The sequence below is a fragment of the Ursus maritimus genome, unplaced genomic scaffold (assembly GCF_017311325.1).
Source record: "Ursus maritimus isolate PB19 unplaced genomic scaffold, ASM1731132v1 scaffold_20, whole genome shotgun sequence".
In the NCBI taxonomy this organism is placed as follows: Eukaryota; Metazoa; Chordata; class Mammalia; order Carnivora; family Ursidae; genus Ursus; species Ursus maritimus.
In genome coordinates this window covers 17,738,385-17,764,393 of record NW_024424453.1, presented here as the reverse complement: position 1 = coordinate 17,764,393, position 26,009 = coordinate 17,738,385, and the positions used below count along the sequence as shown (strand labels likewise).

Here is a 26,009-nt window from a genome sequence, read left to right as displayed (position 1 = left end):
GGCCCTGGTGATATGGATCAAGGCGTAGCAGTAAAGAAGATAAAAAGTGATCAGTTTGTATATGTTTTGAAGGCAGATTAAACAAAACTGACTCATAGATTAAATGTGAGGTTTGAGAAAAAGGAGTGAAGAAGAACTCCAGTTTGTTTAAGAAGACTAACTTTAAAAGATTAGCCTGCTATGTGGGTAAAATGGTAAGAAAATGTTTAAATTAAAAGTATTTACTGTGCCCTTCTAGATAATAAAAATATCTAAATGCCATATTCCCTATCCTGAAGGGATACAGTCCCTATAACTTCCCTATAACTTCTCTCTGTCATTTGTTTGCTTCTGGAGGAATTATAGACACCAATTCTTAGACAACCTAAGTGTAGATTAAGTGTTTTATTATAATGCATATAACAGGATGATGACTGAACTCATCCTAAAATGTGAAGCTTTTCTGTACTTCATAATATTTTATTTAGATTTTCATTGGTTTTAGGTAGAAATCAATATGCAGAGATTTTCTTTAAAAAAAAAAAAACCCTATTTTAAAATAAGCAAGGCATAGTTGCACATTCCTGTATAAATGTCATCACTTTGAGTCATTAGTAAGAAATGTGTTACAAGGATGAGAACATGTACATTGAAAAGCAGCTGGGGAAAAGAAATATCAGCTGTTGGCAAAGAGCATTGCTGGAGGATGGTCACTGTGAAAAAGGTGATCTCTCCCAACCTCTCTTTTCCTGTCTCTTGTACAATCATATTCTATTAATACGTAGCTGCGACACATTAGAAATGAATGGTTCAACTGGTTCTTCAAAAAGAACAAAAACATAGCAAGGCATTACGTAGTCACAAACAAGATGCACATTTAAAACAGATGTTTATAAAATAGCTCTCTTTTGAGTGCGGTCTAATCTCAGCAGCATCAATCCATTTAGGACAGGATGTCTCTCGGGTACTGACTCACGTTGTATCTAAATGAGTCAGCATTTCAGTCAGAGAATGTGTGTAACAGGAATGAAGATCCCCTGGTTGGACAGCTCGGCCAGTGTCACACGGGACCTACCGATGTGAGGAATCTCCCAAAATCCAAACTCTAAAGAGTAAAACAAAGAGATAGTCCCACTGCTGAAAGGGTTCCTGACATTACTCATCAGATAACGGCTCCCCAGTGAAGTCTGATTTCACTGTGACCTAGAAGCAGGGGTAAGCATTTAGTATTTCTTAGCATTGAAGACCTCTCCAACACTCCTCACTTGCTCTTAATTCTGGAATTTCTCAAAGTAGAGAAAACTCACAGTGATTTCATAAATTGGTATATTGTTTATATCGGAGATTCTGGATTAAACTATACTATTTATGTGTCATTATCCAGAAATATACAATGTGGCTTAAAATAAGAATAGAAAATATTTTCTCAAAGTCACAAATTACTCTGTTAACATTTTTAATCACTGAGCAGTCTGGTCAATTAAACCATGTAGCCTTTGATCTCTTCTAAACACTTACCATTCTATAAAATACTCTAATTAAGCAGAGAACACCAACTATTATCTCTTCCTGATGTTTCATGATCATTTCTCACAATATCTTCCCATGATACAGTAATTCCCCCAAAACACATCTAGTTCTATACACTCTTTATCCCTATAATAAGTTTTTCACATGATATTTCTTACCTTTAACTTCTTGGTCTCCATTTTGATGTCTGAATGTCAGTCTGTCTGCTTCTATCAACAACACAATGTTTTTCCAGTTACTGCCCCCTTGTAATTTTCATAACATATTATGTACTGAGAGGTAGAAAATTCATTTGTTCATACTATATACTAAATAAAGTAAATAAATGGTTTTCCTATCTTTAATTATCAGTAATATAAAGAGACAGCTAGCTGTTTAGATTATGTCCAAAAAGTACAAAGTTAACTATGTTAGAATTAAAATTTCACCATTTCACAATGTTTATCAAGTGATCACTACCCACATGAAGTCTTTAGAGATGTATCTTGCAACTTACTTAAACTGTATAAACTCCCCAAATGCAGTTACAAAATAATATCTAACATTAGGGAGGTTCTAGTTTTTATTGAAAAAAAAGTCATGCTGACCTAAAACATCCTCGGGCTGAAGTAGTGAAAAATATCTCAGGTTCCCGTGGTATTTGGTGAAAATTTGTGTTGCTTTGATAATTATTAGAATGGCATGGAAAAAATTCAAAACTCCTTCTGGGGAAAAAATGTACAACCATACACACACACATCCTACCTAAAAACTCCCCTGCCAAAATAAAACAAGTAGTATTTGAAGAGAGGAGAACCCTCTAGACATAAACTCCATTCTCTTCTTCCTTTAGGAGAGTAATTTTAGACCTGGTATGCATAACACAAACACTTAAAGAGACTAAACAAACAAACAAACAATACTGATGCCCCAACCTACCTTGGACCAATTAATCATTTAGTATCTCTGGATTATTCTTATTTCCCTTTTCAGAAAGGTAGATCACTGTGGTCAGAGAGAAACCCTCGTTCACCAAAGGAATACTGCAAGGGCAGGGGCACTTGGAAATTTCAGCCTGTGATCAGGGAAAAGAGCCCCAGCCAATGCAGAACTTTACATTCCTGAACTACATTTTTAGACCTTGACAGCACTCTACCTTTGAGACTTGCAAGTAATCATCAATGGCTTTCATCTTCATTCTTTCAACAAATAGTTATTGATGGTTCTCTGTGAACCAGGCCCTGTGTGCTAAATGTTAGAGATACAAGCAAACACCAGAATTTAAGATAATGTAAACTTTAAGAGCTGTGTTCCCAATTCCTAGTTGACACATAGTAGGCACTCAGTAAATATTCTTGGAAGAATCAATTGTTGCCTTCATGGATTTTACAATATAATAGGGAGTGGGGTGGCAGACAGTAAGAAAATAATTGCATAACTAAGTACAAGTGGAAATTTTGGTAAATGTAAGGATGAATTCAAAGCAAGAATGAGAGGAGAGGGATGCCTGGGGAACCTGTGTGGCTCAGTTGGTTAAGCATCTGCCTTCTGCTCAGGTCATGATCCCAGGGTCCTGTGATCAAGCCCTGAATCAGATTCCCTGATCAGCGGGGAGTCTGCTTCTCCCTCTGCCTGCTGCTCTGACTGACAAATAAATAAATAAAATCTTTAAAAAAAAATGAGAGGAGAGATTTTAATAAAGGAAATGTTTTAAATTGGGGGATTAGGGAAGAACTCTCAGGAATTCACACTGAAGCTGAGACCTGGAGGAAAGATGGGTTAAGGTGAAAAAATGTACTGTTTGTATAGGGAGTGGAACTGAATATAACCTAGGAATTTTGACATCGCAGGGGTGCCCTCTTTAAAAGCCAGCTATTTCAGATTTTTTCATTTCTTTTTTTTTTTTTAAGATTTTTTATTTATTTATTTGACAGAGATAGACAGCCAGCGAGAGAGGGAACACAAGCAGGGGGAGTGGGAAAGGAAGAAGCAGGCTTCCGGCGGAGGAGCCTGATATGGGACTCAATCCCATAACGCCGGGATCACGCCCTGAGCCGAAGGCAGACGCTTTAACGACTGAGCCACCCAGGCGCCCCAGATTTTTTCATTTCTGTTTCTAGAGGGTTAGAGGAGTTGTAACAATGTCTCTTACTGTATCATTTACCAAATGTTCCTGTTGGAAAAGCCATTACCAAGTTACAACTTAACACAATAAAAAAAAAAAATCCTGTTGAAAGTAAGTAAAAATAAACCACAACTAAAGCTACTATCTGCTATTTAATTTCCTTCATTAAAAGAAACTAATTTTTTTCTAAACAAATTTTTGTCACCTAATCAATGTGTATGGTATTTTCTTATTCTCAGTAAATAGAAAATTATGTAATCTAACAAGTTTCCTTGTTTGATTCAATTAGCAAAAATTTTACCACCAACTTCACTGTCCAGCTATATCAAACTATTCCCTCCAGATATTTCTCCCTACTGTTTTTTCTCCTCTCTTTGCTTATTCATTTTCAGTGTCTTTTTCTCGTTTCTATCCCTCCATCTCCTTCAGAAAACTAACAGTGGCACATATCAGAAGCACTGGGGATCTTTTTCTAACTACAGGGTAGCTGCATGTTTTATGCAAAGGATAGTCAGTGAAAATACTGCAAAATCCAAACCTCTCCTACTACACTATTAGTTTTCCCATTGATCTAAATGGAAAGCAGGGAAGGGGAGTGTTTTCCAGATATATACATCTCCTTCCCAGTGCTTGCCTTTAAACATATTAAGCATGATAAATAACAAGCAATAAAAGTTGAATTCAAATAAAGCTTTTCAGTTAATACGTTGCATCAAATTAAAAGAGAAAGGCATTATCAGCGCATTCCAATCTCCGGTCAAATCAAATGCACTGATGCCTTGGTGCAAACCACAGCTGACTCAGGGACTGCAGCAGCACGGACTGATCTTACAGTCATGAAGTCAGAGCCTCCCCCCATTTGTTCCCATCTTCCTTGCTTTGGTTATATGACATTTCTATAAACTTAAAAATCTGCTTCAAGCTTCTCTGTAATTTTTCAGCACTTTAACTATCATTTTTGCAGAGTGCTCCCTTCCAAACTCACAGTTCAATGAATCATAGCAGCTGTTTTGGCCTTCTTCCTGGAGTTTAACACTCTGACTTCCCTTGCAAAATTTCTGTTGTAGGGAGTCTGTTTTTCAGTACCAGCACTTTACCAAATAAACATTTGGATAACAACATTATAGACACAAAACAGACTGTAAATTTTAATAACGGTGATTATTAAAATAACTGTATAAAATAGTTACCAAAATCTCAAGGAAGTTCCAATCCACAAATCTCACAAAAGTGAGAAATAAGAATGGCAGCTAGACTATATTACTGACGTAAATTTAGGCAAATTTAAACTTTTCTTCTAGTTTTATTGAGAAATAATTGACATACATCATTGTGTATGTTTAAGGTGTACAGCATGATGGCTTGATGAACATATACAGCAGTGTCGTCCCCCTCTCCCTCCCACTTACTGGTGGGGATATGTTCCAACACTCCCAGTAGGTGCCTGAACCTGGGGACAAATTTAAACTTCTAACATGCGAAACTTTGACTCCTCTGTTCTGCTCACATTCCCCATCCAATCTATCTGCAAATTCTATCAGCACTATAGAATCCAGCCTTACTTAACCACCATCTCTGTGAGTGGTCTAAATTTGGGCACCATCATCTCTTCCCTGGACTACTGAAATGGCTTCCAGAAGGATCTTCCTGCATTTACCCCTGCCCACTTCAGCCTATTCCTTACACTGTCCCTAGAATGACACATCTACAACTCTGTCAGCTGAGGGCTTCAGTGTATAACTGAGCAGTTGTACTCCACATAGCCACCCAGCAAAGTGGCTTGTTCTCAATAAAACACAAACTCCTTACCACAGTCTCCAAGTCCCTAAGTGATCTGGTCGTGTCATTCTGAGCTCCTCTTCCACCACTAGCCCCTCCCTGCCCCTGCTGCAGGCACATGGGAAAACCTGCTCTTCCAGGGACACATAAGGCACGTTCTAAGGCATTGGTACTTGTGACTCCTGCTGCCTATAATGTTCTTCTCCCAGCAACAATTCCTCCCTTCATGTCTGTTCAAATGTAACCAATATGGAAAATTCTCTCTGAAAACAGTACCTAAAATGGCACTGCCAGCCTCAGCACTCTTGGCCCTCATCCCATTTTATTTTCCTTTCTGATACTTATATCTACCTAGTACATCTGTTTATTGTCCTTTCTTATTCCACTAGAATGTATACTTCATTGATATGAAGATGCAATTCACAGAAAAAATAGCAGAGACAAAAAAAATGTTTTTATTTTGACAAGTAAAGAAAGAAATCATTATAAATTTAAGAACCAAACCCTTATTTCCCATAAAAACTAGAAGAAAATCTTTTAAAAGTAATGCTACTGAGAATTCCACACAACAGACCCTTTGGTACCTGCTGGTAGAGATGACAATCCATATAATCTCTGAAAGCAACTTGATAATATGCAACAAGAGATAAAAGAGTTCATATCCTTTGATTACAAAATTGTGTTTCTTGGATCTGTCTTATAAAAATGGAAACCAAAACACGTTTTCAAGAATATCCCTACAATGTTATTTCTGTTACTACAAAATAGAAAAAAAGCCATCTATCCAATAATAGAATAATAGTTATACAAATTACGGCATAACCCCACAACAGATAGCAAAATGTTGCTTAAAAATCATGACTTGAACAGTATTTTAAGCCATAAGAAAATACTTACAATGTAGTGTTTTGTGAATATGGTAGAATGTAAAATTATCTCTTTACGCTTTTCAATATGTGTACGTATCCTGATTTTATAAAGAAAACATGAAGAAATGTGAACCAAAAAAGGGAAAAAACTATCAAAATGCTTTATACTGTTTACTAATGATAGTGGGATTATGGACAAATTTAATTTATTCTTCTTAAATGTCTTCATTTTCATTTATATGCATTTATTTTCATAGTAACCAAAATTAAATTCTTAAATGATATTATACCACCTTCATGAAGTCTGTTGTATCTTAGTATTTAACATGTCTTAGAAAAGATGTGTCATGTTTTACTGGTTTTCAGAATGATTTTCAGATGAAAAACATGTTTAGAAAGGGCTAAACTAACTGCTTACTGGGCACATGCCATCAAAATAAATCCAGATTCACCAAAGACTTATTTTTATCTTCTCCAAAATGAAAGCAAAAGTTTTTGAGATTTATCATTTTAAACACAAGTACAAAAAAACGAAAAGCTGAAATTTCCATGGCAGCATATTAAACCTGTATTTATTAATCTAACCCATCCATTTCCAACCTAGTTTTGTTTATTTGTTCATTTTAACATTGAAGTGTATGTACTTATCATCTGGAGTTGTCAAAAATTATCAAATTAAGCAAAACAAATGTAATTTTAAAATAAATAAATGCCATGTGTAGTTGGCAAAGAGCTTAGAGCCTAGAGAAGTAAAATGAAGTACTGTATGTCCCAACTCCAAATTCTGAGGAAGCCCAACATTCTAATTATAATGCAAGATACTCCTGTAGATTTGCTCAGCAGAAGTTTCAGCCACAAGCTTATTTATAGTTTCTGCTATGGGCAAAGAAACTACAAAAGTTAAAAAAAAATTACTTGAAAACCAAACTTTCAAATAAAAATCATTAAATCTGTAATTATGAAGTATAGTTATGGTGATCCAAAAGTTTTCTCTTGTACTTTTGCTTTCATGAATACTTAAGAAGTGGAGTCAAATTAAATCCTTTCTTCCTAAATGAGCCAGAATTTTTTCTGTTATCTCTTGACCTTCTCAAATTCCAGAAGCCTTAAATAAGCCCCAGTTGTTTCATCTCAGAAAAGTGACTTTAGTCAGCTAAGTAATTACTGAAGACTAATAGAGTGTTGTGAGATGAAAGCACTAGAAAATAAGAAAATGAATGAATAGCTAAAAGTCAAATAAACACTATAAAATTGTAATTAGAGATAAGTTGCACTACACTGTCCTCCACATTAAGTTATGATCCAGTGGCCTAAAAAAAAAAAAAAAAAGAGGATAAGTAGAGATAAATTTCTATTACTTACTGCCTCTATTTTATAGTTTTATTTCATTTTCCTCATGACTTTCTTCAGCAGTTGTTTTTGAAACTTGAGAAAGTATTCAAAAATCTTAGAATTTTATAATACTTTCATGTTAGTAAGTAGAGCATGTGTTTTATGTAATGCTGACCCCATACTTGCATCCCCACTGTCAAAAAGACATAAAATTCTGAAATTATTGAATGATTTGTCAACCTACAAGAACAATTACTGAAAAAGTCATACAAACATAAATGTTAAAGCTATATTCCTCCAACTCCATTGGAGCTAAACCTCTAGATGAAAATTATGCCCCATCTTTCAGATTCATGTCTATAAGATGTGGAAGACAGATGGTCTTCTCCCCATGACTTCTGGCTGTTTCTACTGGGAAGCATGTTTCAACAAGATGTGGAGTTTCTACATTAGTGTTCCAGTCTTCCATTTTGTGTAGGAAGAAAGAAGAAAGGGAGAAAAAGAAGAAGACAGGGAGAGAGACACACAGACAGACCTGCTGCAGAGGCACAGTTGAATTCTGCTTTCTAGAGTCTAGTCACCAGCTTCATAGGAGTAAGGAGTCAGTGGAGACAGCTTCCTGATCCCTGAATTATATTACAGCAGCATATTCATAACTCAACAGACCTACCCTTCAACTGTAATCAAGGGAGTAACTTCCTACTTTGGATAGCTGCTTTGCTGTTCTAGTTGTCAAGGCTGAAGGCTCAGCCTAAAGCCTGCCCTTCCAGCCTTACCACAATTGTGTAAGCCCCTACCTACTTATGTTAAATCCCTTTCTGCTCCAAATATTTAAAATGACTTCCCTTTTCTGAGTGGTACTCTGACAGACATAGGTGCCTACTCCTCTCGGTAGTTGTGACTGAGGTGACCCATGGGTTACCAGACCCCTCTGTAGGATCCACAGACAAAGAAACTTCCAGAAGCTTGCAGTTAAGTTTTAACGCCTGGGTGGCTCAGTCAGTTAAGCGTCTGCCTTCAGCTCAGGTCATGATCCCAGGGTCCTTGCTCAGCAGGGAGCCTGCTTCTCCCTCTGCCTGCTGCTCCCCTGGTTGTGCTCTCTCTCTCTGACAAATAAATAAAATCTTTAAAACAAAACAAGCAAATAAAAAACCCCAGCAATTCACAGTCTTGGTACCCACCATAAGAGATACTATCTCTGTCCTCCTGCAGGTAAATCCAGCTGAGAATATGAAGTTAATTCACATGAAAAGGCTAAGAATAACATATTAAATACCTAATTAAGTAATAGATTATATATTAGCATGGGGGAGGACAAAGAACCAGGAGACACCTTGAATATATCACTTAATACCTCTAGATTCAGTTTCTTGGACTAGAGAAGCAGGATGATAGTAAGGGGAAATATTAAAATCAGTCATCTTTAAGAAAGTTTCCAGTTCTAATAAAGTGATCTTTGGAGAACACTGTGATAAGGTGACATCAAAGACAGCTTCATGAATGGGAAAGATGGAGGTCTTAAAAAGGACAAGTGGGATTCTGACAGTGGGAGGGAACTAGAAAAACAGCTATGCCTTAAGAAAGGTAAAAAAGCATATCTTGGCTGGACAGTGAGGAGTCCAGTATGAATACAGAGAAAATTGGGAAATAATAAATATATTTGAAAATAGGGAAGGCACTGGAAGCTTCTGAACAGGGCAGTGAAGTTAGAAATTAGAAACATTTGGAGCCAGCCAATTCTTTCCTGTGGGGGCTGTGCTGGGCACCGTAGGATGTCTGAGCAGATCCCTGGCCTCCACCCACAGAATGCCAGTGGCACCCTCCACTCATGACAGTCAAAAATGTCTCCAAACATTACCGAGACCCCCTGGGCTGGAGGCAAAATCACTCCTGGTTAGGAGCTACTGGACTCCAGAAAGATTGGTATGGAAAGATGAGGTAAGAGTAATAATTTAAGAAGAAATTATAACTATCCCCTTCTGTGATGTGTGCCCAGACCAGGAGCTGCAAACACACATTAGTGAAGAGGCCAGGTGGGAGCTGTGGTGAACACACGTGCACAAGCACCATCCCCAAGGAGAGCACTCCTCAGCATCAGCCAGCTGTTGTTGCCATGGGAAGGCAAATCCAGGCTTCCAGGTCTTTCTTCCCCACCTCCTCTTCCAAGAGAAATAAATACCAGACTTTTAAGTAAAAATTTCCTGATTTAAAAAATGCAGGACTTAGTTCAAGTTTTCTGGAAAACTATAAACAGGCTGGGTTTAACCCTCAAGCTACCCAAGATCTGCAGCCTGGACTAGAGCAGTGATAGCTGGGAGGGTGCTTAGGAGGAGAAATTAATGGATCCTGATCAAATAAACCCACTGTAAGAAGACAGTTTTGAGAAAAGGTGGAAAAGTGAACTTGAGGGGTGCCTGGGTGGCACAGCGGTTAAGCGTCTGCCTTCAGCTCAGGGCATGATCCCGGAGTCCTGGTATTGAGCCCCACATCAGGCTCCTCCGCTATGAGCCTGCTTCTTCCTCTCCCACTCCCCCTGCTTGGGTTCCCTCTCTTTCTGGCTGTCTCTCTCTCTGTCAAATAAATAAATAAAATCTTAAAAAAAAAAAAAAAAAAAGAAAAGTGAACTTGAATAAACACTGGATGACATGAAGGGATTACTACTGAGTGTGATAATGGTATTAAGATTATGTTTAAAAAAAAAGACTCATCTGTTTGAGATATTTAATTATATGTTATATATAGATAAGCTTTCCATTATAGGTGAAACAAAAAAAATAGAGAAAATAATGAAGGGAATTCAACATATTTGAATATCAAAAATAAATCAGAGGAATGAGGAAAAGCGACTTCAAAGATTTGAATCTGAGTAAATAAAGAACATCACCAAAGAGACTGCACCACTAAATTTATTATTTATTTCCCTTGGGTTCCCCTGGAAAAAGTTGTCTTTACATCTTAACTTGTTAAAATGTATTTTCTAGAATTTATTGACAGCCTATGCTTTTTTCCCATTACCAATCAGAATATAAGAATTAATTCTATACATTAAATCTAGGTTCCACTTTAGAACAATGTTAATCAGAATTCTGTTTAAAATAATAACATTAGTTAGCAGCAGTTACTGGGCAATTTCTGTTCCCAGACCCTGTGCTAATAAGCCTTTTACTGGCATTATCACATTTAATCCCCAAATCAGATTACCCTAGGCGACAATTATCCTTATAAAGAAACTATGATGCAGAGAGTTTAAGTAACTTATTCCAAGGATAATCAGCAAGATTATCCTCCTCCTCTGCACGTAGAGAGGAGACTTAAATTCAGGCTGTCTGATTCCAAAACCCTATCCCCTTAACCATTACCCTACACTGTCTCCCACGGGCATCTTTCATAATTAGCAGGCAAGCAGTTTATTAGCATCCGGCCTTAAAATAAATCACGTATCCCCGTGAGCCAGGTAAGCCCATACATACCTTTAATTCACAATTAGAGGTGTCCAACCCCCTTCCTATATGGTAAACCCTTTTTGGCTGTATCTAGAAAGCAAACATTCTCTTCTGTACTGCTTAATGCTTGAAGAACAAAGGAGCATTTCCCTCAAATTCTTAGTATCATGTTCAAGATGAAAGTGGGACCGATACAGCTTTCCAGATAATTCAAAGCACAAGAGACTTGTACCTCAGTTCACCAGATATTTCTGGTTATTACAAGAAATGTGAGGCACCCTCTTCCACCATGAACATGGCCATGGTTGGCTTCACAGAGTTACAGTATCTATTTTCCTGAACTTCTGCTGATCCCCAAGGCAACCAAATGGGATGAATCCAGTACTGCACACCATCCCTAGTGCGTGTCCCATTAGGGTCCATGTATGCAGGACTGCAGGCTAGGGGTCAGGGCATGGCAAGAACGGCTGAGATATACAATTTATTATGGTTAATATGAAATGCTATACCATCAACTAGCATAATCCAGATAAACAAATCCCTAAGTATGAAAATATGCAAACCAGATTTCTGCTTGGTGCATATCCAATTTTACATAAGCAAAATTCCCTTTTGCCAGCATTTGGGGCAGTGACTTCTAGTTCAGAATTTTTTTAATTACTTGTCTGAACACATTCAAATCACGTATTTTATAATTTTCTAACATGCTTACAAGCAATTTCACCTCCCTTTCTCCACTTACCTTCTACCTTCCACCACTTCTTCACGCTGACTAGGATTCATTCTCAAAAGGATTTTCTACAATTCAAATATCTTGAAACTAATTCAAGTGTGGGTTACTCTGACACTTAAGAAAAATTCATTATTTGCATCTACAAAGAATTTAAATCCTGTTACAGAAAAGAAGCTGTAACTATCAATTATAGTCATTTCTTAAGGTTGTGTGTTTGGTTTAAAGTACACTGCTTAGTTTATCTTTTACCTTAACCTGAAAAATCTTACGTATCCACTCATCCATAAACCATAGCCTATGATGGTGCTGCTGATACTGGTGCAATAGAGCCATTCAGTGACTTGCTATGGAGAAGAGGGGCTTGGCTGTTTAGGATTTTATACCATATGAAAAAACCGTATGCTTACATTTGTGGGATATAAAAATACCAACCACTTTATATTAAATAATAATATAAAGGTTAGCTTATCAGTTTTTAAAACAGATCTTTCTTTAACCTTACCTACTCTATAGGAAAAACACCTGCTAATGCTTACTTGCTTATTCAAAAAATCACAGTTAATCTCCAAAAACAACATTCAGGCTAAATGGTTCTGTGATTTTTGGTAATCTTACACTTGAAAATGCAACAACTGTATATATTTTCAAAATTAAGCCACCCTCTTCCTTCTCCAATTGTTTTATTTGAACTGCTTCCTTCAATTTCCATAAAATCCCTCTGCAAACAGTAGGGGGGAAGGTCAAGAAAAGAGAAAAAGCACTGGGCACCACCATCTCCTCCAAAGATTGGGTCTAAGACAATACCGCTCACAAGATATGTTCCATTCTAGACGTGCAAACATATGTAGAATAAATGCTACTGTGACAATGATCGAGCAGTATATCAAAGAAAATTCCAGATCAAAAGGCATTCCAACTTTTTACTCCATTCTTAAGGCTTAACAGTAATCTCCTTGGCTAGAGACACATGCATACACACAGAGACAGATACTCAAACAAATACTTTTCTCCCATAAACTGGTTTTCTTTTTATTTACCATGTTTCTAGTTTACTGAATACAATCATATTTTAAAGATATGTAGTGAATCTAAAAATTAGATAGGTGATTTGAAAACTGTTTCAGGAACAATTTGGAAGAGGGCCTCCAATTTTTAAACAGCACATTTCATTAAAAAAACTTTTTCTAATTTTAAAGAGTTACCAGCATCATTTCTGTTAACCAGTAGCACTTAAACAGTTGAGACTGAAGCAGAAGAATATAAAGGTATTTTTTAAAACAGGAAGAGTATATGATTCCTTTCAGAAGATGGAAAATATCTTCATATAAACACCAGACTTTTTTCTCTCAAATTAAAGCACTTGGAATATTTTTAAATGTAAATTTAATTCCAGTTATTCTTAGATCTATGTTCTTACCTCTAAATCAAAAGTTAATTAGGAAAAAAAGCAATATCAAGGTCTGTTCAACTCCTGAGAGAATAACTAGAATATTAAAATACAAAACAACTTTCTATCTATGCTTCCTTGGGCAAAACAAATGTATTAATAGTAAGTTCCCTTCAGGCCTGTTTTCTGATTCCTGTAGCCTTTGTCTCTACTCCAAATGCTGACACTTAGGATTCAAGAGACATCAAATAACAGAGCTATAAAGATCATAAATTACAAAGGAAGTCTGGAGAAGAAGGTAATTGGCTCAAGGTTGGTGAATAGAAGGGTCAGAACTTAGATCAAGGTTTCCTGATGCCCACATGTCAGTGCTCTTCCCCATAAGCCAGGCAGGTTCACCTTAAGAGCTTCTTTGATTTGTTCAGTTTTATATATGCATTATTTCTCCTGCAAGAATCAGAATTTCAGTGTGGAGCAAGAACTGAGCCTGGTGTGTTTTTTGTCTGTGTTGTTTTGTTTTTCTATTTTTCCTTCACATAAGGCAACACAGAACACAGACTAGTCATTGAGTAAATACTCGAATTAAATTTTGAAATATTAATTGTCATATTCAGAGTATTACACAATGGGAATTGTTCATAGCACACATTTGTATCTAGGAAGTTACAATATGTAAGTTATCTCTATAAAAATGTATTCTGGGAGAACTTTTAAAGTTTAGTTAATTAATTAAAGATAGATTTATTAAAGTATGTAGACTCATTAAAGAAAATGTAAATTGCTACTCAAAACGAAGAATTAGAGCAATACCAACAGAGTTACAGGTAAAAAATGCATAAAAACTTTCATTCACAGAAGAAAATAGATTGCCTAATGGCTAGGGTTATGCTCATATGTCCCACAAAACTTTATAGATATCAGGTCCACCTATGTCTACAGAAAACACAGTCATGTTTCTCCTCTACTATCCACACACAATACTTCCGATACCAGATGTGTAGGTTTTTTTCCCACACCGGCCAATTTTCCCACACCAGCTGAGTGTCCGGTAATTCAATTCAATTCAACCAGAATTAGCACAGACCCTACATGTTAAGGGCTCAGTCCCAACCACACGTAGATGGCCCCAGGTTACCCACAACTTCTGTCTGACTTGACTACAAATCTGAAGTTTCCAAGACCTCCTCCTCCGGTTCGATAATTTACTAGAGCAGCCATGGAACCCGGGAAAACAGTTTACTACTGCAGGTTTACTACAAAGGATATTTTAGAAGATGCAAATGAACAGCCATATGAAGAGATAAATAGGATAAGATCTGAAAGGATCCCACGTGTCCCCACCAATTCGGGGTATACCACCCTCATCGCACACAGATGCAATCACCAACCCAGAAGCTCTCCAAACCCCATATTTTAGGTCTTTTTGTAGGCATAATCAATTATTAACTTATTTTCTAACCCCTCTTCCTCTTCAGAAAATGAGGTTTAGGGCTCAAAATTCAAGCTGCTGCTGCTGCTGCTGCTGCTTCTTCTTTTAAGATTTATTTATTTTAGAGAGGACACAGGGGAAGGATCAGAGGGAGAAGGAGAGAGAGAATCTCAAGCAGACTCCCGCCGAGGACAGAGCCCACGTGGGGCTCAATCTCATGACTCCAAGATCACAATCTGAGCCGAAATCAAGAGTCTTAACGGACTGAGCCACCCAGGCACCCCTGAAAGCTTCAAGCTTCTAATCATGCCTTGATCTTTCTGGTGATCAGCCCCCATTCAAGGCCCATTAAGAGTAACCTCATTAGAACAAAAGATGCTCTTTTCACCCAGGGAATTCTAAGGAATTTAGTAGTTTTCTGACAGATACTCCTATCACTCAAAAATCACAAGGGTTTTAGAAGGTCTGTGTCAGGAACCAGGGTCAAAGACCAAATATTAATAGGAACCAGGGGCAGAGACCAAAATATATATTTCTTATTATTTCACAACCTATTAACACTTATAGACTAATAAAGTCTGTGATTTTATGGACTCCAACCCTGGAGAAGAAAGAGCTGTCTGTGTAAAAGAACGTGGTAAGAAGTAGAAATGGGATCAAAGAGTGGAGAAAGAAAAGCTGAGGACACAGAACCTAGGAACCCCCCAAAATATGCCAGGTATGTAGGTCTCTAACTATACTTAAATCAGAGTAGAGTAAGAACTCTGAGTCTCTACTTTGTAAGTCTGTTCATTTCTTTGCTTTGGTGGTTTTCCAATTTGGAGTTTTGTTTTGTTTTGCCCTTGGTTACCTAGTAAAGTCACTGTTTAAAAAATTCCAACCCTGTTCAAACTAAACTAAGAAGAAAAGGAGAACTGTCCTTCTCTAGATGTGGCCGACAAGAATTCCAGAGGGTCTGGACAAGCAGAGCACTCTGGTCACAGTGGTGGTGCCAGCTGGAGGCCAGGAAAGACCTTGCATGGCTAGAGCAGGAGAGGGGGGACCTCTGAAGACAAGGGGCCTCAGAGCTGCTTGGGCATGACTGGAAAATCCCAGCAAAGGACTAGTTTGCTCACTGTATAACAGCTCTGTGAGACTTCCCTAGATGATTGAATTAGGAAGGTCATTTTAGTCTGCCTGCAAAATGTTTGCCAGCTTCTTTTTGTTCTTTTTTTTTTTTTTTTTAAGAAATGATTTAAATTCTATATTTGCTGATTTTTTTTTTTTTTTTTTTTTTGAGATGTTGAAATAGCTGCTGGTTTGAAGAAACCAGGAAGACAAGGATTAAATGTTTAAAGAACCGGTCAGAGAATGTATTTAAAATATCTCAAAGTAACTGGCTTCCTTCTTAGCACTCTGTATAGTCCCTATAAGTAATTAGCACCCTCAGGCCACATGAAAGTTGTGGCTTCAAACTAGTCACCAGTCAATGACAGAGCCTTGCTAACGAGACAATGGCTCTGTGCTGAGACTCTGCAGCCACTGAAATTAAAAAGTAGAGCTTCTGGAGTTTCTCCTGAACAATGCCCAGAATCGGGAATCCGAAGCTTCCGGGATTGCAGGTACACCTCCTACTTGCTTCTGTGCGGGCAGGACGGTGAAGCTGTGTGGCATGACGCATGTCCAACTTAGTGTACCTGAGGGTCTGGGACTGACTGCGGATGGTGGTGAAAGAGATAAAAATTGCATGTGCTTTAAAGTTCCTTCATGTGTAAGACTCTTTACCTTGTCATGTCCACAGCATAAAGAAGCAGAACCACATTAGCATTTAAATCAGAGGAAAACCCTCTCTCTTTCTCTTTGGAAGGAACTTCAAAACAGATTAACAGTAACTAGAAAATAAACAGGAGAATTCCTTCTACAAGTTTGAGAATTTAATCCTAAAGAAAATGCATAGATGACCAGTAAATGTAATACACACTGGGATGTCTTAAGCACCCAAAATAAGGAAAGCAATTATTAAAATCAACATAACAATCTAACAAATGAGATTTACAAACTGACCCATTTTAGAAACTAAAACATATTTGTTAGAAACACTTTTCCTGACCATTCCCCTCATTTGGCCCCTCACTTTAACTGTATGTTCACCAAAACTCTTATTAGTATTAAAAGTTTTACACTGTATATTTGTATACTTATTATAGAGTATATGTAAAGAACATATTTTTGCATTTTCTTTGAATTGTATTAAAATTAAAATGTGGTGGGTTTCTTTTCCCTTTATAGTGAAGACTTTGATTATAAACACAGTAATTCTTCAGAAATATGAGCCTTCAGCCTAAAGGGAGAAGATATGCAAATGTGGTAGACCCTGCCATTCCGTCTTAATAATGACTGGAGTGCTCCCATCACTCAGAAACATGCGTAGAAACTGGCTGATACTCCCTTGTAGGAAGAATAAAATTCAAAAAGAACACTTAAAAAATATATATCAGTGTTAACCCTAAATAAAGCAAACCAAAGACTGTCTACTACTCACTGTTTAAAGCTTTTCCCTTGTTAGACAACATTAAATTCTAAACCTATACAAACTAAACTTTAAACCAAATTTCTTGTAAAGAGAAATAGTAAACAAAATATATTTCTGTACTAATGAATTAAGTTTTTTCTCACTTAATCACATCTCATTTAAGATATATATTTAAGGGGCGCCTGCGTGGCTCAGTCAGTTAAGCGTCTGCCTTTGGCTCAGGTCATGATCCCAGGGGCCTGGGATCCAGCCCCACATCTGGTTCCTTGCTCAGCGGGGAGGCTGCTTCTCCCTCTCCCTCTGTCTACCACTCTGCCTACTTGTGCTCCCTCTCTCTGTCAAATAAATAAACATAATCTTTTTTTTTAAAGTTATAAATTTAAGAAGGGAGAAGATATAGACATATTTCAATAGGAATAAAAAATTATTGCTATTTTCCCAAAACTGCTACAGTATGCTATTAATACAATTTAAGGCCTGAAAAATACTTGAGTCAATTCAGCAACTAAGTACATAAACGCACTACCCTGAATTAGTTTTTTTAATAAAGAGATTTATATTTAAAAATTAAGTAAAATTATTAACAGAAGTCAATTTCCCTCTTTTAACATACAAAAGAAAATATATAATAGAAATCTTTCCTCTGTGTATAAAAATAACATACCTCCACTCTTTGACTTCTGTTTTAAAATAAAGTTATCCTGAGTTGGAGATATTGCGAGTTATTTTTTAATTATAAACAACAGTTTTTGAAGGGGCATCCTTTTTTTTTTTTTTAAGATTTTATTTATTTATTTACTTACTTACTTACTTATTTGAGAGAGAGAGCAAGAAAGCACAAGCAGGGAGAGCATCAGAGGGAGAAGGAGAAGCAGGCTCCTCACCGAGCAGGGAGCCCATGTGGGGCTGGATCCCAGGACCCTGGGATCATGACCTGAGCCGAAGGCAGATGCTTAACTAACTGAGCCACCCAGGTGCCCCATGAAGGGGCATTTTTATGACATGGTTAATAGGGTAATAATGAATTCTGTATTGCTAGACCATCCTAACAGCATTTCTAAACACAGGTTGTAACACATAAGCCTTAAGGTAGTAAGCAGTATAATGATAACAAATTATCACAGACTGTCTATAATGCTACTACTTAGGATGACTATTTCTGGCTAACTACAGTCTCGATAGCTCTAAAAAGTAGTTCTGTTATTTAAGTTTAATTTAGTGAGGCAAGCATACCTCTGCAAGTGCAAACTAGTAAAATGTAAAAGAGAAATATCTGTCACTTTAAAAGCCACCGATTTCTCAGTTTAGCCTAATTCATACCAATTGTTGAAGAAAAATAAAAGTACTCACTGATAAATGTGCTAATCATTTCCTCCCAGGAACTGAGCCACAAATTCATAACCAAGTTTCTAGACCAAATTCTAGAACACCCACAAGCTATGAAGAAGAAACATGCATCTCCTTTTCAATCAGTCATCAGTGTTTTATTCCTTTTTGATCATGAGTACACTCTTCACACCACAGCACATGTCTAGCTAGCATCCAGTGCCATGTTTAAAAAGATGCAACACAGAAGATGTATCTCTGAATTAAAAACACCATAGAAATCACTGGAAAGTCTAAAATGAAAAACAGACTGTTCGAATGCCCGGAATCAGCTGCTACTGTCCAGAATCCAGCTCCTTCTAAGAGACCAACAGCTCTCCATGAGCCACGCTTAAATGGAATGTCATCTCCTAAGGCAAGGATCCATAAGGTTTTTCTGTACAGGGCCAGATAGTAAATAATCTATACTTTGCAAGCCATACAGTCTTTATGGCAACTACGGGACTCTGCCTTGGAGCACCAAAGCAGCCACAAACAATATGTAAATAAACAAATATGGCTGTCTGCCAATAAAACTCTGTGGACCCTGGCTACTGAATTGCATGTAACTGTCACAGGTCACGATATACTACTTTTTATTTGATATTTTCCAACCATTTAAAAATGTAAAAACTATTGTTAACTCACCAGCCATACAAAAGCAGATAGCTGTGGCCTGCCAGATTTGGCCCATGGGCCACCGTTTGCCGCCCTGGGCTAGGGCCCAGTTTTCCTTCAGCCTGTGCCAATCCCTTTCCCCTCCATTTACACAAACCTACAAATATGTGCTTTCCTTTTAGCAAAGCATTCCTTTTGCTTCTTTAGGTCTCTGATGTCTAGTCTCTATTTATTTCCCATAGGTCCCAAAAGTCCAACAGAACAATTAGGATGTCAGGAAAGACATGGAGCACAGCCTGGAGAAAAGGACACAAGCCCCACCTGCATTGCTTTCCAGCTATGAGATCTTCTGCAAGCTACATAACTATTCCAAATCTCTACTTCACAATCCATAAAATTAAAAAAAGAAATAAAAATCATGGTATCCAATCACCTGAGAGTATTTCTGAAGGTGTGACTTTATATTGAGTAAGGCAGGTAGAGCAGAAAAATAGAATCTGTAGAAAAGAGGTGCCAAACCACAGTTCAGAAACAAGGCCTTGCCAGATATTTCATTGATAAATTGCTAGATCATAGTAGTGTATGGGTAGAGAAAGGAAGTTCAGTGAATTTAGTTAAAATCCTGGGAAAATGAGCATCCAGCAATCTCACTGACTGCATGTCACTTTTCAAAATTCCACAAGTGGGCCAGACACTCAACAAATATACATTGAGAACCTTTGTGTTAGAACAGGGAAGATCCTGTGAGGAGCACAAAAATGAATAGCTTAGTCCCTCACTTCAAAGAATCTACAATTTATTAAACATAAAAATCTATGATACAAAGCAGTTATGATCTATATTAACCAGCTGCATGAAAAAGTTAGAAAGTGAGCCAAACAAAAAACAGTAAGGGGTGGAGCACGTGGGTGGCTCAGTCTGTTGAGCATGGACTCTTGGTTTCAGCTCAGGTGGGGATCTCAGGGTCCTGAGAGCGAACCCCTTTGTCATTGGGCTCAACGCTCAGCAGGGAGTCTGCTGAGATTCTTCCCCTCCCTCTCCCTTCTCCCCTACTCCTCCCTCCCCCACCCCCCGTCAAATAAACAAATCTTTAAAAAAAAAAAAAAAAAAATATATATATATATATATATATATATATATATATATATATATATGTATGTCCTAGGAGCTAGATTTAACAATGAATAGAATTTCAAGGAGAACAGACAGACACAGAAATTTGAAAGTACTGTACATGTATGTATCTAGAATTGTAGGGTATGTAGATTATGGATTCTACTAGACTGTTCTCCAAAAATGATGTGCTTCTATCAACAGTCTGCAGGTTCCCATCCTTACAACAGTTGTTATGATCAGAGTTTATTTTTAAAATGCTTTAGTCAACGTGATGGTAGAAAAGGGTATCTTAATTTAGCTTTCATTTCCTATCCTCACATTCTCCATAGGTGTTTCGTAGGTCCCTGTTTATATCATGAAATAAAAGGCATAATCTGCTTACGCATGATGAGAAGTTCTGTGCGGCTGAAGCCCGGGACACACAAAGTACACAGAGGACAAGCCTCTCTCTCTCCCTTCCCGACGTTTCTCCAGGACCTTGGTCTTTCCCTCTCCACCCCAAAAATTGCCAGTTTGCATCAGGAGATGGGACAAACCTTTCCTTTCCTCCCTGAATGTGCCAGAGTAAATTAAAGAGTTCATAAATGAACATAGTTGAAAAATACTGGTCTTGACAGAAACATCTGAAACCATTTCCTCCATTTTTGCCCAAAACTTGGTTTCTGCCCAATTTAGATCATGGAATAGTCAAGGTACTTTGGAAAACCCACAGAAATTTTGATCCAAGCCTGGAGACCTGGTTGTAAATATGGGGTGGAAATACACCCACTCTTCTCCCCCTCTCATCCAGAAGGCAAAAGAGTATAGGAAAGATAAATCAGGGTTTTAACCTGATTTGTGGATACTCATTAGGAGGGTTTTGCCTCAAAAGCTCCCACAGGGATAAAATTTTAAGGGAAAATTCCTATAAATAATTCTAGGAGAAAATAATTGTTTTTAATCAAAATCTTAGATTCTTTCCATGCTAAAAACAAAGTGGCAACCAATAGGAATGAACATAGTACACAGCAAAAACCTCAGGAGGTATAACTAAAAGCAGTATTCTCAACTCTAGTCAACAGACAGCATCAAAGAAAGCTCGGAAAAAACATATTCCAAAACTTGATTAATGTGATTCAAATAGCACATTCCCTACTACAGTGGAAAAATGGAAAATCACTATAAACATTTGCTTTCAAAAAGGAGTTGCTAGTATCGTTCCAGTAACACTATAATGCCACATTGCCTCAGATACACACCGATTTTTCTAATCCAGGGGTTTTCAACCCTGGGCAATTCTGCCCTTCAGGAGACATTTTGACATTTTTCATTTTGAGACCTTTTTCATTCTCACACGTGGAGGAGGGTGCTACTGGTATCTAGAGGTCAGGGGCCAAGGATGTTGCTAAACATAACACAATGCACTGGACGGCCCCCCTCCGATAAATAATTATCTGGCTCAAAATGTCAGTTGGGCCAAGAAAGCCTGGTCTAATCTATTTCTTCATGGCTAACTGGGACATAGTGACAAATACAGGTGGATAGAAATGATAAGTACTTTTCTTAAAGACCTCCTATTAAGTGAAACAAGTTAAGAGTTCTAAACTTCACTTGACAGATGGATAAATAAAATCTCAAATTTAAAAATTTTCGGTTACACTATTTTAGGGAGAAAATGGAACATAGTACATGACTGGCCGTGTTATTGAGCAGTGTATCATCTATATTTATCAACTCATCACATTTACCTACACAAAAGTTCATAATCCAAACTGGCTACTGCTGCCTCCATGTACTACAAATTAATATCTTCCTGCATTTAGGTGCTAACTGAATTCCCCATGCCTACCCACCAAGATCGACCAGACCTCAGATTTCAGCAGTGGGTTTTACATGGTCAGTTTCGGAGGAAAACATTCATATCTAAAATTCCCCTTCATGTTACAATCCATTAAAACTTTACTGTCCAGCTCCATGAAACTTAAAAGCCAGAGTGGGAAAGCAAGATGATTTTGATTGTAAACCTAAAGGAGCCTACAAAGAGATGTATTCTATAAAAATAAGGGGGGGTGGTAATGCACTGAAATAAAATATACAGAGGCTGAAGAGGTCCCTCTAAAAGTAGCAAAGCCCTTCGAGGTTATTTTATTTCCCAGTAAGTTTTCTTTGGGTGTTTCAACAAAGAAAGTCATTTTTCTGTTGTTTTTTTTTTTTTTTTAATATCTCCATTTCCATGTTTGCTGAAGGCATTTACTTGTCTACTTTCTAGGTGTTATACTAAAAGAAAATTTTAAAGTTATGAAAAAATTCAGTTCAAATTTAAAGGAACCACACAGGGTTCAGAAATCCATTGTGAAACCAACACATTTATCTAGGAGAAAGACAAGCATCATGTAACTGACAAAAATCCATCTACAAGCTAACAAAGCAAGTACTGTTTGGCAGGAATGTAGAAAGATGGGCAATTTAGCCCACTGAAGCCTTCTGAAACACTTAAAGATGAAGACAAAACTACTGCTTAGATGGACTAGCTGGGTTCTACACCAAATGTCATCTTCTGACTGTAAACCTGAAATAGAAATTTGTCCTTGTGCTTAAAGTTCAAGAAGAAAAGCGCCCTATTTACTTCACCAAAAAAAAAAAAAAAAAAAAAAGACAAAATGATCCTAATTTAAAAAAAGAAACAGTACAGCACCAGGATATTTAAGTGCGAGATCTAATTTCAGAGAGTTGAGCATAGAGTCAGAGCACAAAAGTGGAAAACTCCAAGGATATCTCCTGTGCAGCAAATGGCACCAAAGTCTGTTTTGGCAAACATGTGGTGAAACTCTTTAATCTTGGTAAATGTAAAAAGTTTTGTTTTACAAGAACTTGACTGGACTCTTCACTGCAGTTCCAGCTTCTGAAAACAAGAAATGGCACCAGGCTTAAGAAAAGGGTGGCTAAGGGGAGATGTGTGTCCACAGCTTCCCCTCCAAATCCCCAAGGAGGAAAGCAGCCGCCTGGAGGTATTGGTAGCCAGGCAGCCTTACTGAAAACAACCAAGGTTTTGAGCGTTGTTTTTGGCAAAAGGTAGACGTGTTACCGGCTGCTTCCTGGGGCGCTGGAAGGAATGTGTCAACATCAATCAGAAAATACACTGAGCCCCGTGTTTAGGTCACAGAGGGACTACTGCCTCTTCCAACACGAATAAATCATGCCAAATCCAGGAAAGGAGGAGAAAGGAGAGTTGCCCGAAAGGTGTTGGCGCCCAGTGACCTGCAAGACGAAAAGGAAACCCCAGCTTGTGCTGAAGAAAACTTCGTGCGCTCACAGGTTACGGTGAACTCCAAGAACCGACGAGGGCGGGGGCTGCCACACTTCCCCGGGGACCTGCGCCTCCCGAGGGCAGTTCTGGGGAAGACCTCAGCGGTCCTGAGGAGGCGGAACACTCACCTCGGTGGTCCTGGCGAAGGACAGGCTCCCACCGACTCATCTCTGCAGTCCTGGGGAGGGACGGGCGCCCCATCTACTCACCTGGCAAGCCCCGCGCGAAGGGCCAGTGGATGAATGAACTGCCCACCCGGCCGAGCCTCCCGGGACACGGGCAAACCGCGGAGGGCTCACCTGCGGGGATGCTGGAAGGCTTCTCCGAGTCTGCACCCAGGCAGGGATTCCAGAGCTGGAAGACAAGCGCCAGCAGCAGCAGCAGCTGCGCCTTCACGACGCAGCACCCCATCTTCGGCCTCTGGAGAGCCCGAGCCGGCTCCGGCACCCCCACCGCCCAGCAGCGGCGCACTTCTCGCGAGAGCGCGGGGACCCCGGTCCGCCCGGGGCGACGACTGCGGGCGGGAGCCGGCGGGCCGAGTGCGCGCAAAAGACCGGCGGCGGGCAGCTGGAGCGGCGGGAGGGCGGCCGAAATGAGGCGGGCGCTGAGTCGCGGAGGAGCGGGCGCCCCCCGGCGCTGCGGGCAAGTTATAGACTCCCCGAGGGGGAGGCGACAGGGCGGGCCGCACCCCGGCTATTGGCCGCCAGCTGACCCGCCGCGCCGGTGCGGTCGCCTCCGCTCGCCTTCCCCGGCCCCACGTCTGGGATTGTTTGCTCAACGCCGACCTATTTAAGGAGCTGTCTGCGGCTACGTGTAGAGGCTCACGCAGGGCTTCTGGCTGGAACAGGGGAGCGAGTACTTAAGTTTGGGAGTGGGCCTGGGAGAGTGGGGAGGAGCCGCGGGGAGTCTGGCGGGCGGGCGGGCGGTGCTCCCCTCCCCTTCTTCTCTGCTGCCTCAGCACCAGGAGCTTCCCAGTAGCCTCAGAGGGTGTGAATTTGCTCTTCTCTGGATTTGGAGACTCTCTAATCAGAAGTGACTACAAATCCTCAGCAATCTTCGCCGATGAGACCTCGCCAGACTCTAAGTCATAGAAATGAATCGACCCCCCCACCCTCAACCCTTACTCGGGGGGGCAAGTTTCTTCACTCTGTAGAAGGAAGGCCGTGTTTTTATTTTACCCTGTAAACCGAATTTTTTTATTGTCCAGTGAACATTTCTTCCTCCTCCGCCTGTGCCAGGAGAGCCATAGACTCTCTCCAGTAATGGCTTGTAAATTCTGCGGAATTGGAGTCCAGCATGTGTAACCTGGGGCAGTGCCTTACAAGATCTTCCTTCAGTCCACATGGAAAATTACTCCCAGAGTTGTCTGAGCGATCTCTCAGGTCCCTGGCACGTCCTCCCCTGCTTCCAGTTTTGACTCATGTCTAAGCAAATTCCCTTTTTCTGTATTACATCTCATCACATTTTAGGTAGCCCAGTATTTAATCTGTTGGGATGAGCAGGGGTAAAAAGTACAAGTGTGACAATTTTGCTTCATATATTTCAAGACATGAGCTATCTTATGGGAGAAAAAGAATCAGACTGATAATACGGTGGTATTCTGTAATCTTCCGCCTCTATTTTCCTAAAATGAAAAAAAAAATAATAATTTGAGCCAATACTTTTTCCAACTCTGAGCCTTTGAAGTTAAAACAGAAAATTATTGAAAAATATACCCCGTTATGATCACATTTTGTCTAAAATTAGCATGATATCTAGATAAGATGAGTAATAAATGGTTGCATTTAAAACAGGTGGAAAAACCTGCAAAGAAATGTTGCCTGGGTGTGACATTTTAGAAAATCATTTCCTGTGCCCAGAACTAACCCAGTTGTTACTGTTTTGAAAGTTGGGTCTCAGGATTTTAAGAGGAAAACTGGAGAAAGTTCAGAGAAGAGTAACAAATAATTAAAGAAATGGAAAGAATGACCTGTGAGAAGAATAAAATAGGTTTATTTAGCCTGAAGAAGAAAAAGCTAAGGGATGGATTCCTTAATAACATCCTTCAGCATGTGGCCAGCACGACTCCATAAAACCAGGCAGAAAACAAACAACATCAGTCTTCTGAGTCTGAGGACTCCGAAGGGAATAGCTGCTGGTCTTTTGGCCAAATCTAAGTCTCCAGAATTCCAGAACCTGTCAACTGCACCTGAACTCTGCCAAACTCCTTGAATTGGACTTCTTGCTTCCCTGGTTGTCCAGCATCTTCAAGAATTCACCCGCTCAGAGGCTACCTTTCTGCCCTGTCACTCCCCCTTTTGCCTGTATACACACTTAGAGCCTCTCCACATCACAAGTATGTATTTCAATTGCAAAGTCCACCAATCACTGCAGGTTACTATGAAATTTCTCCTCTATTGAGAGTCACAAGGTTAGGACTGTAAGACCGTATAAAGCAAGTGTTTCTTCAGGATATTCACATAGCCAGGCACATTTATCGCTGTCTAAAAGAGCCCCAATTCTGAAACCGAATCCTTCCTGCCTTCTT

The 26,009-nt window shown here is 39.0% G+C and overlaps 1 protein-coding gene across 1 annotated transcript in view; it reads right to left on the bottom strand.

Annotated features, from left to right (window-relative positions):
- PLOD2 (procollagen-lysine,2-oxoglutarate 5-dioxygenase 2) overlaps window positions 1–23,927 on the bottom strand; it is a 93,992-nt gene extending 70,065 nt beyond the window's left edge. The window contains exon 1 of the mRNA XM_008711108.2: window positions 23,782–23,927. Within this exon, the coding sequence (XP_008709330.2) occupies window positions 23,782–23,893 (112 nt within the window). The 5' untranslated portion in view covers window positions 23,894–23,927. The remainder of the gene's footprint in view (window positions 1–23,781) is intronic.
- Window positions 23,928–26,009: the final 2,082 nt, after the last annotated feature.